Genomic DNA, 11,012 nt, shown 5'->3' with positions numbered 1-11,012 from the left:
GCGACCAAAGTGAAAAAAGGCCAACACTTAGCAGTTTTTAGCGCAACAACCGAGAACTAAAAACTGATTTGTACGAGTTGTTTTTTGTACAGGAAAAACTAGACTCAACGTGCAGGGACATCAAAGAAGTAAAAATTGAACAATTTAGTAACACTTGTCATTACAAATTACAAGTAATTAGCATAGAAATTCTGTAGCCAGATCAAGCACACATACATGCGTAAATCATCCCTAAACCTATGCATGACGTGGCCCGCCCCAGCGGCGTTCAACTCGACCTAGGGTACGTTCCGCTACCCTGGTGGTGGCGTCGGAGGAGCAGAAGGCCGAGGCGGCCTCCGAAGCCGGCGGGCGCACGCGGAGGAGGTGCGGCGCCGGCGGGCGCTGCTAACGCCGGAGCAGCGCCACGAAGCCGCGTACGCCTTTGACTTGTCATACTGGGCTCAATGGTTCGCCTTCGAGCACGAGGAGGCGAGGCGACGCGGCGTCCGCGAAGTCGACCGCAGCGTGCCGCCGCCCCCGCGAGGAGGATCAGAAGGCGGAGGCCACCTACCAGGCGGTAGTTGCGGCTGTCTTTCAGGAGAGCGAGGAGGACGAACGCCGCAGGGTGGCGGCGAACGAGGAAGATGAGGCGGCGTACCTCGAACCGTGGCGCCAACGACGGCTGGCCGAAGAGCGCCGCAACGGCACAGGCCCCCGCGGTAGCACAGCCGGCGGCCGACATCGCCGCCGCTTGGAACACGACATTCCCCGAGGCCGGCCCTGCACCGACGCTCATCGAACTCACGTACTGCCGCCGCTTAGGGCAGCGCGCCGCCTCGTAGTTTAGTTCGTTTTTAATTTTCGTTAATGCAAACGTGGATGTGTGGACTCTCATCGGCCTTCGTGGCCGACTTTTAATGTTTAATTAATGTCTGTTTTTATTTGCGAAATGCCTGTATTTTTTTCGTGTCGTCATAATGGGTCAGGCCAGCGTTGGGTGCAAGCGTCGATCCAAACGCGTAAACGGACGTTGGTGTCCGCTGGACCAACCCAAACGGACAAAAAGACGGATAAAATCACTCTCCGTTTGGTCAGCACGTTGGAGTTGCACTTATTGACTTGAGCGAGCTCGCCTGTTCCTCTTTTTCACCGTGTCGTTTCCGTTGCTCTGAAATTGCTAAGCGTTGGCTTTTCTCGCTTTGCTCGCTGGCGGCCGTTGGATGAAGAAGGAACGCTGGATGGCTAGCCGCATGTTACCTGGTGACTGCCAAGAGGCATGTCACCTGATCCCAGTCCATTGAAAGTATGCTATTTTGGATGCAATATCATTAATATTTAGCTTCAAAATACATGGTGTTGAACCTTCAGATCTTTTTGTTACTAGAAGTGTAATGTCAAATTTAAGTTTAGTGTCCATGGATACCTAATGTGCTTACAACTACTTGTTTATAATTGTAGGCATAACTGTCTTTCATATAAAGGCCCTTATATACAGGACACACTCACCTCCCGGCGTAGCTAAAAGTATATCGGATTGGTGGCTCTAGCATTGTAGCTCGTGCCCATATTTATCTCTTCAGGCCGGAGTAGTACCCACCAAATCAACACGAATGGAGTAGACTTTAGAAAAGAGAGATACGATGAACACCAACATGAGTTGGACCCATGATGGGAGTAGGAGGCATCCGGAAACTGAGGGGGTTGTCATCTCGAACTCATCGTAGTTGACTACGAACTCGATTGTGTTTGGGTCAAACTAGTAGGAGTGGCAATAACCTCGCTAGGCAAGGATGCTCGTCTGGTCCGCCGAACAAGTGCAATTTACTGGCCAGAAGGACATAGCCTCTGATGATGTAATTGAAAAGCTAGTTCTCCTTGCCTGGTGGCGAGGAAAACTTTGCGGCGGATGTCAAGCTGGAAGGGTTGCGGCTCGGTGTTCCCTATCAACTAGAGACACCTCACATCTTCCATGGATATCTAGCATTACATCATCGACAAGGCCCGACGTCACAAGGGGATTAAGTCCCTCTCGATCCTGTTCTCCTGTGAGATTTGGCTTGAGCAAACCAGACGAATATTGCACAATCAAATCATGCCAGTTAGAATGATTATTGCTGCTTCTAGAAGATCTAACGATGCATGGCGCCTCATGGGTGGTAAATATCTGGAAACCCCTATGGAAGATCTGAGGTGATCCTTCGGAGCTACATGCTCCTTTGTTTCCATTTCTCTTATTTTCTCCCTGTCACATCAGTGACCATGAGTAACTATTATATCCGCTTAATTATTGAAATGCTCACGATTGTTGGATCTTAAAAAAGGAATTCTCCTTCCTCAACAACATAGCTAACTAGAACAGAAACTGTCGTGCATAACATAAAAAAAGGAGTTATCCTTGCTCTATCAAGGAAAGACTGATTTGGCTTCCCCGTTGTGAAAATAAGACATCACTTCGTGCAAACTGTCGTGCATAACTACTCATCTTGATTAGATAACGAGCCTTGCTCCTTCGTAGCTATGACCAACAGACCTATGTTTTCCTAGTCTAGCGAGCAAGGAAAGGAAAGCTAGAAAATAAAAAAAATTCTTGCATGTGTCGCTTGACCATGCTAAGATCATAGAGTGCCCAACACCCATAAGCAAAACAATGAGCAAGAAAAAAACTGTAAAAGTAGTGTGTCTTGTGTAGAATAATATTGTACAAGTCCCGCATGTCGCTCCCTCACTAGGGAGACAATGGCAGCAACCCAACACCTCCGCCGTGTCGACCCCCGACCCCTCCCTCCTGCTTCCCCTTGTCGTCAGTACTGCCTCCGCCAGAAAAGGCTTAGATGGAGTCGGCGAAGACTGGACCTGTTCTTTGCTCCAGTTGGCAGCGCCTCCTCTGCGAGTAGGGAGCTTGTGGCGGCGGTCATGATGGTGTGGCCGCCACTGTTCTCCAGTGTGCTCAACAGCAATGTGTGGTGGGGTTGCACTGGTTGATCTGAGGCGGCTTCGCATGAGCTTGGGGGCCATCAGTCCATGCACGATCAGTTCGGTACCGACCTGGCAAATGCTGGTTCTCAATCTACACGTGGCGGCATGTGTGAGGTGGTGTTGTTTGTCGGTGAGCAGTCCTCGTGGCAGCGACAAGGTGCGGTGGGCGTGTGTGGGCGAAGTGGTGAGGCGGGCCCAATCTGGGCTTGGGTGGGCCGTGGCGGGAGTGTGCAGTGACAGCGCGGGGCTCCAACAATCGATGTGGTTGCTGGCCAGAATTCTGGGTCGCAACGGTTGTGGTGATCATCATTGGCTTGAGCTGATCTCCATGGTACTGTGATGGTCTTCTTAGATCCAACTAGCTGGTTTCAGTATTGCCATGTTAGGCAGACTGAGTTGCAGCTTGTCCTTGTTGTTAGCCATTGGGCTTCCTCTCAAGGGTTCGGATCGGCGCAAGGCTGCGGGCGCAAGCTTGATCTTTGACCGTAGTCGATGTTGGTGATGATGCCACATGTTGGTGTCTTTCCCCTTTTTGGAGGCATTGTCAAATATCACTCCCTGTACACTGTGTTGCGATTGGTTGCATTTGGCTAGGTAGTGGATGATTTGCCACGGTCGAATCCTACCTGGTGTTCAGCGGAGTGGTGTGGCACAGTTTTGGGCGGCAGACAGAGTTTTCGCCAGGGGTCGATGCCGACGACGATTGCACTCACGTGTGTCATTTCCCTTCTTGGAGATATGTCCAAACACCTTGCTCTCGTAACACTTCGGTTTGCGGTCATGTTTGGAGGTTGAGGGTGGCTTAGATCTGTGGTGTTGTCGCTGTTGCTGACGTGTTGTCCTGCTGTCTTGTAATCTGTAACTCCTTTTTTTTCTCTGGCATAATGAAATGGACAGAGCACAGCCTTTCACGTCAAAAGAGTAGTGTCTCTTGGAAATGGTAGCTTAAGGTATTCATCCTCGTTTAGGCGACATCTTTAGTTGTACAGGACCATAGTGCTTCACGTCACACGTGTGTTACTTATCATTTAGGATTTATTTTTTATTTTTTGCGGCATCGTTTTACCTAAAAATCAACAGAAAACGAAAGGAGAAGAACGTCGGGACAAAAAATAAGAGATGAGGCAAACTACCAACTCCACTTTAATAGTACGGATTTGGATTGCTCCTAAAGCGCATCTAGGATGCTGGGAAATCCCCCAGCAGTCACCCCACCACCCACGGGAAGCCCTCTTGTCGAACAACCCATATACGTTTTGCTAGCTCTACAATGGTTCGTGTAGGGCTAGTTATTTTAATTTTTGGTCGGTTTTGTTCAGCCCCTTTTTTCCTCTCTTGGTGGTTTTCTATTTAAAATACTTTCTAAAATTTCAAATATTCATGTATTTTAACAAATATTTACAAAATTCAAAAAATATTCCTGTGTTTTTTTCAACTGGGCTCAAAAAAGGTTGCATAAATTTACAGTGTATTGAATTTTAAAAATACAAAGACAACAAAAAAACAAACGTAAACTAAAAACTTGAAGAAAATCTAGTAAACCCAGCAAAGGAAAACACAACAAAAGTATAGGAGAAACCACTACGTGTTTCTATTCTCGCAAAAAAGAAGAAGAAGAAGAACTAGTACGTGCTTCTCAAGAAATAAATTGGCAAGAACTAGCACGTGTCTACGAGGGATGAGAGGAGCAGGCAGAGGCGGCTGGCACTGCGATCTCCGATTCCGCTCGGCCCTAAGCCTCCCCTCCTCCCCCACTTTAATCCATCCACACACCCAACACGGAGACACCCACGCACCCAAGACGGATCGATGCATCGGCGCACTGAATAGGAAGAGCATGCTAAATTGCAATATTAATGCATTTTTTCTTGTTATCTTCATATACACACATAGATAGTGCAAGCGAATAATTTGAATTCAACATAAATAAGATTTGCTAGCCCATGATAACATTCATCTGAAGACATGTCTGATACACACTTGGTACCGCTGATTTGGGAGGAACCTCGAGAGGGTTTAAACATATTATATAGGTATAACAAAGAGATGGGAGATGGTATGCCGCCAGTATGCAAGTCAAATGCAAGTAGTGTGGGGACAGTGAAATTCTCAACAGAACAATTTACACTCATGTGACATATAATTTATTTATAGAGCGACTGTTACATGCTTATCAAGAGTGGTCAGCGCTAGTTGTTTATGGATCAGCTATTCTTTCCCGAACTATTAGTAAAGACACGCGGAATTTGATTTTTCGACAAATGGTGGATTTTATTTGCTCAAAGTGGAGCATCAAGAGGATACATAACACAATGAGCACACACCCGGCCTCTGCATAACTAAGATGCACACAGCCAAGGCGCGCAGAATTTGATATGCCAGGTTCAAAGCGAATACCGAAACGACCCGGGATGCCATGCTGAAATCCCCTGGCAAACTATTAATTCCATATTGAGAGATCGAGATCGAGATCGAGGTAGCATTCGTGCTTGGAATGAGAGGCATCCTAGAATACGTCTATTGTTGTTTCGGCATGGGTTGTGACCAGATTGTAGGAAACAGTATAGAGGTTTTGGTTTGGGTCTACATAATACATGCATTGGATGGTTCAAGTGTGTGGAATTCTACTCGACTTAGATTTACTCATGATTATGTTTCGTAGTTTCTGCAGATCAAACATCTGGTATGTTATGTGTCTGTGTATGCCATCATAACATTTTTGTTGTAGAAAAGACATGTATAAGGCTGTAGTTCATAGTGTCCGACACTGTTTATTTAAAAATCCAAAAAAGGGATAAAAATCACGGCCGCTGCATCGATTGATGCATGCAACCTTCAATTGAATTGTTTGTGCAACCTACACATGTAATGGCTCGAGCCATTACAAGTTACACATTTGTTTGTGTGGCTACAAATGACATGAAAATATCGTTGTCATAGCACATCACATGTACTCATTTATGCACTTCCACTAAATATGTTGCATTAGATACAGTTTACAGTATAAAGGCGCTCATACCCACCACTATGCCCCATACACCTAGAAAGAATTTACTACAAACTAGTTGTCTTAGTTGTTGTACAAACCTTCATTTATAATTAACATATGTAACAATCAAGGACCAACTAATATATTTGCTTTAATTTTATTTTACTTGTCACTACAAACAATCAAGTATTCATGTGTAATTGTAAGCATATGACTAGCCTTTGTATCAGGGTCCTCTTATATGAAGGACACACTCTCTCCCTCCTTATATAGCTAAAATCATATCGGACCAGAGTAGCTTGTGCCTATCCTTATCTTCCGGACCAGAGTACTACCCACAAATTAATGTAACACGAATGGAGTCGAGACTTGGGAAATGAAAGATAAAATGAACAACAGGAGGAGCTGCACGTACTCAAGATGGTAGTGAGAGGCATCGGAAAAGGCAGGGGTTCCCAGAAGGAAATATATTGTGGTGGTCTAAGGACTTGAATTTGTTTGCAGGACATGTTAAAAGCCTACAATACCAATAGCTTTGCTGTCCCAGGATATTTGTTTGGCACCACTGGTGGATCTCGCTTTGCTCGGCAACATAGACTATAACTGTTAGAATTAACCTTGCTGTTTTTTGGTTTTTCATCATATTTATTTAGCAGTGTCATGCATGTTGTCACATCCGACCTACCTGGCTGTGGGCATGTACTCACGTAGAGAAGAGATCACGCGTGTATATGCAAGTCAGTAGTGTATCCCGTTGAGTTTGTTAGTAGTTTGCATGGATAGGCTAGCTGCACGCGTCTAGTTCCGTGGAGTCCAAGCGGCCGAGTTGTGTAGCAGAAAGAGGTGGAGAAAGAAGCGGGCAAAATCAGTTGTGGCATGCGCCGGCTACGTGAACTCTTAGTTGATCTGCAGAAAACTTGGAAGTGACTCAATCTAGACGTGGGTTAGTTGAGTAGTAACCGGGTCAGACAGTTGTGGCCTGTGCGTGTGTGTGCATGGAGTTAGTGGGTGAGTGGCTGCGTTTTAGCCGTGTGCTTCTGGCTATTTAAGCCATCATGTAATTGCATTGCAAGGGTGAGAAGAAAACAAAGAAAAGGCAAAGTGTGTGCGTGCCAAGACTCTGTGCGTATCTTCTTCCACCTCTAGTTGTGTGTGTGAGTCTTCTTCCTCCTCCGGCTGTGCCAACATTTGTTATTCAGAGCCATGGTGACTGAAGGTTCACGCACTCCGTCGCCGGGTCGCCGCCGTGTCTCGGCCTCGCCGGTGGTGCGCCGAGGCCGGAGCCCGACGCGGCATGGCTGCCGCGAGGTGGTGGTGCAGCAGGAGGTCGTTCACCAGGCCAGCAGCACCGTCGTCTACCCGCCGCTGACGGCGACGAACTACTTCGAGTGGTCGCTGATCATGAAGGTGAACATGGAGGCCCAACGCGTGTGGGACTCCATCGAGGGAGGCGGGAGCTTCAGCCAGGACAGGGCGGCGCTTGCGGCAATTCTGCGAGCCGTGCCGGAGGAGATGCACTCCACGCTTGCCGTGAAGGCGACGGCAAAGGAGGCATGGGATGCCATCAAGATCATGCGGGTCGGCGATGCCCGCGTCCGTGAGGCCAAGGCGCAGACTCTCCTCAAGGAGTTTGATGCCGTCCGCATGAGGAGCGGCGAGACCCTCGATGAGCTCGCCATGCGCATGAACGAGATCGCCAACAAGCTGCGCACGCTCGGCGAGAACCTCGACGTGGTGAAGGTCGTGAAGAAGCTTCTCCGCATCGTGCCATCCAAGTATACCCAGGTAGCTATTGCCATTGAACAGCTTCTTGATCTTAAAACCATGTCCATGGAAGAGCTTGTGGGAAGGCTCAAAACGGCGGAAGACCGGAGCGACTTGGACAAGGGCGCCAACAACTACGACCAAGGTGGTGGGAGTCGCCTGCTCCTCACGGAGGAGGAGTGGCTTGCTCGCCACCGCAGCGGCGCCGGCAAGAAGAAGGGCAACTTCGACATACGCAAGGTGCGTTGCTACAACTGCAAGAGTACGGACACTACTCCAAGGACTGCACCGAGCCAAGGAAACAGCGAGCGCTTCTTGCTGCCGCGACGGCCGACGACGAGCCGGGGCTGCTGTGATGCTACGGCATGGGAGTTCGAATAAACGACAGCAATGTTAAGGGGGTGATTGTTAGAATTAACCTTGCTGTTTTTTGGTTTTTCATCGTATTTATTTAGCAGTGTCATGCATGTTGTCACGTCCGACCTACCTGGCTGTGGGCATGTACTCACGTAGAGAAGAGATCACGCGTGTATATGCAAGTCAGTAGTGTATCCCGTTGAGTTTGTTAGTAGTTTGCATGGATAGGCTAGCTGCATGCGTCTAGTTCCGTGGAGTCCAAGCGGCCGAGTTGTGTAGCAGAAAGAGGTGGAGAAAGAAGCGGGCAAAATCAGTTGTGGCATGCGCCGGCTGCGTGAACTCTTAGTTGATCTGCAGAAAACTTGGAAGTGACTCAATCTAGACGTGGGTTAGTTGAGTAGTAACCGGGTCAGACAGTTGTGGCCTGTGCGTGTGTGTGCATGGAGTTAGTGGGTGAGTGGCTGCGTTTTAGCCGTGTGCTTCCGGCTATTTAAGCCATCATGTAATTGCATTGCAAGGGTGAGAAGAAAACAAAGAAAAGGCAAAGTGTGTGCGTGCCAAGACTCTGTGCGTATCTTCTTCCACCTTTAGTTGTGTGTGTGAGTCTTCTTCCTTCTCCAGCTGTGCCTACAGTAACAGCAATAGAAAAATTCTTCATGGGAGCAGAGCTGAATAACATGACTCTCTTGTGCTGCATTAAAACTACACATCTTCTTTACACAGGCTATTGATCAAAACCCGACCTTGCTCATGGTGGCTATGCCAAAGCTAAGCTAGTTTTTTTCCTCATCTGAACAAGCAAACAATGCTATCAGTGCAAGCGGAGATCATAAAGTGACCTGCACCCAGGACGGTGTGCAAGAAAAATATATTTAAAATCATCATCTAGAATAGCTGAGTTCGTGTATAGATTTTCCGGCCAGTGCTTTGAAAATGCATGTAGTGTATCAGTATGGCACTCCATGGCAATTGTTTATTCATGAAATAAAAGAACAACAAAATCCTTCAGTAAACCCAACAATCTGTTGGTATCAATGAAGGTTTTGGGTACTGCCCGGAAAATTCGGACAATGGGCGGTATCCGCGTTTCTCGCCGCCCCATGAAACAAAAGTATGCCGAGCAAAAATTTCTGAAATTTTTGAATTTATACTCTCGGGATATACTAAAATATTGCACCAATGAGCATCTCATTGGTGAAACCATTCATTATTATGGCGTGGTGGTAACCATCTACTCCCCGCCTCGAGAGGTAGCAGGTTTGATTCCTCTTCGTTGCAACTTTTCTTTTTTGTTTATTTTTAGAATACGTACATGAAAAAAATAAGAACCCAACAAAGGGGTTGCGAGCTGTGAAATCAAGATTACTGAAGTGGACGATCCGACATGTTGAGAAGGTTTCGACAAGCATGAGTTGGCCCGCCGAATTGGCGACGTACCACATCACGCCAAAATCAAACATCTATCCTGAGGCCAAGTCATCATGCCCCTTATGCCCTTGGCGACACACGTGCTACAATGGACATGACAAAGGGTCATGATCTCACGAGTGCGAGCTAACTCCAAAACCCCGTCCTCGGTATGGATTGCAGGCTGCAACTCGCCTGCATGAAGTAGGAAATTAGCACACGTGACGTACGAGTGAGATGGTACCACTTTCCTGGTCAATAGATGTTCAAGTCTCCAGTATATCTACTCCCTCCATTCCTAAAAATAAGTGTTTTTAGAGATTCCAATATGGACTACAAAGGAGCAAAATGAGTGAATCTACATTCTAAACTATGTCTATATACATCCGTATGTGGTTCATATTCAAATCTCTAAAAAGACTTATATTTAGGAACACAGGGAGTAGTTTAAAAGAAGTTCAAATTCAAATATAAATTTCTTTCGAATTTTTTTCGGTATTCTCGGTAACCGTGGTAACCGAGAATCTCATCTCCCCATGAGAAAATTTGTTCATTCGGAATCCAAAACCTTAGTATCAATCAATCATCATGACCAGGGCGCCATGTGTGGGTGTAGACCATGATCACTTTTTTGTGTAGGCAAGGCTCGTGTGAGGTTGTGTTCGAGAGTGAACTGGTTTATGGAACCTATACAACTGCATTTTTTATTTTCTTTTCAAAAAAGAGGTTAAACCCAAAATCTATGGATCAATAGATGCGCAGAAATCTTTATTAAAGTAGCATATAAACATTCGAAAAGTTTAACAACACAAAGACAAGGCCCAAAAAACAATTGGCCGATAATCTCTACTATTAATGGGGATCTGCGGTCATCATCGTTTACGTCGTCATGATGGTTCGACCTCGCTACTCCCTCACTATATCGCTACAACCCCGAAAAATGTTTTGATCGGAAAAAGACGGGGTGCGATACAGGTAGAAAAAGGAACATACCCGATCCAGTCGCAACCCTCTCCCACTCTTTCCCCACGTTCTAAGGGCAAGTGGTTTTTTTAAGAGTACTGTCAAGAAGGTTCACTCGAAAACCGACTTCATGGTCCTAACTAAGAGGTATATTGTTATATACTACTTTTTCTAGGAAGGCTACTAAACCTTATATACTATGACTTTTGATAAGATACTTATTTTTACTGCTATGTAACCCTTAAATTAGGTGTTTAACTCTCAAAAAGCATACATGAGAAGGTACTGAATGTGGTGCAAAATTATTTTCAGATGACCATTGTATAGTCTGTCTCACAGAAATGAATGTATAAATAGAAAATAAGAAATCCAAATGCATTTGGTATATATTATAGATGAGAAAATAAAAAAGCAAATTCAACGAATTAGGTGGTCTAGACGTAAATTTTTTTTATCAAAAGATGCTGCAAATCCTACATGATGTGTTACGTTGGTCAATTAACATTGCCAATTGTTGGTTACTTGCCAGGCGTACATGCTGATTTTCTTATTGTTGGTTAACTTTATTTTTGAA

At 46.1% G+C, this 11,012-nt stretch overlaps 1 protein-coding gene across 1 annotated transcript; it reads left to right on the top strand.

Moving 5' to 3' along the window:
* The first annotated feature begins 7,150 nt into the window (after positions 1-7,150).
* LOC147981591 (uncharacterized) lies at positions 7,151-8,092 on the top strand. The gene has a single exon (XM_087516004.1). It carries the CDS (start codon positions 7,151-7,153, stop codon positions 8,090-8,092), a length of 942 nt encoding a protein of 313 aa, XP_087372130.1.
* The last annotated feature ends 2,920 nt before the right edge of the window (positions 8,093-11,012 follow it).

Source organism: Triticum urartu, chromosome 3A (genome assembly GCF_056163025.1).
Source record: "Triticum urartu cultivar PI428250 chromosome 3A, HENAU_Tu73, whole genome shotgun sequence".
Classification (NCBI taxonomy): Eukaryota; Viridiplantae; Streptophyta; class Magnoliopsida; order Poales; family Poaceae; genus Triticum; species Triticum urartu.
The sequence above is the reverse complement of the archived record's forward strand: the minus strand, read 5'-3'. Positions and strand labels throughout refer to the sequence as shown.

Excerpts from the sequence above, each read along its gene's own strand:
- LOC147981591 (XM_087516004.1), top strand. The coding sequence starts at position 7,151 with ATGGTGACTGAAGGTTCACGCACTCCGTCGCCGGGTCGCCGCCGTGTC.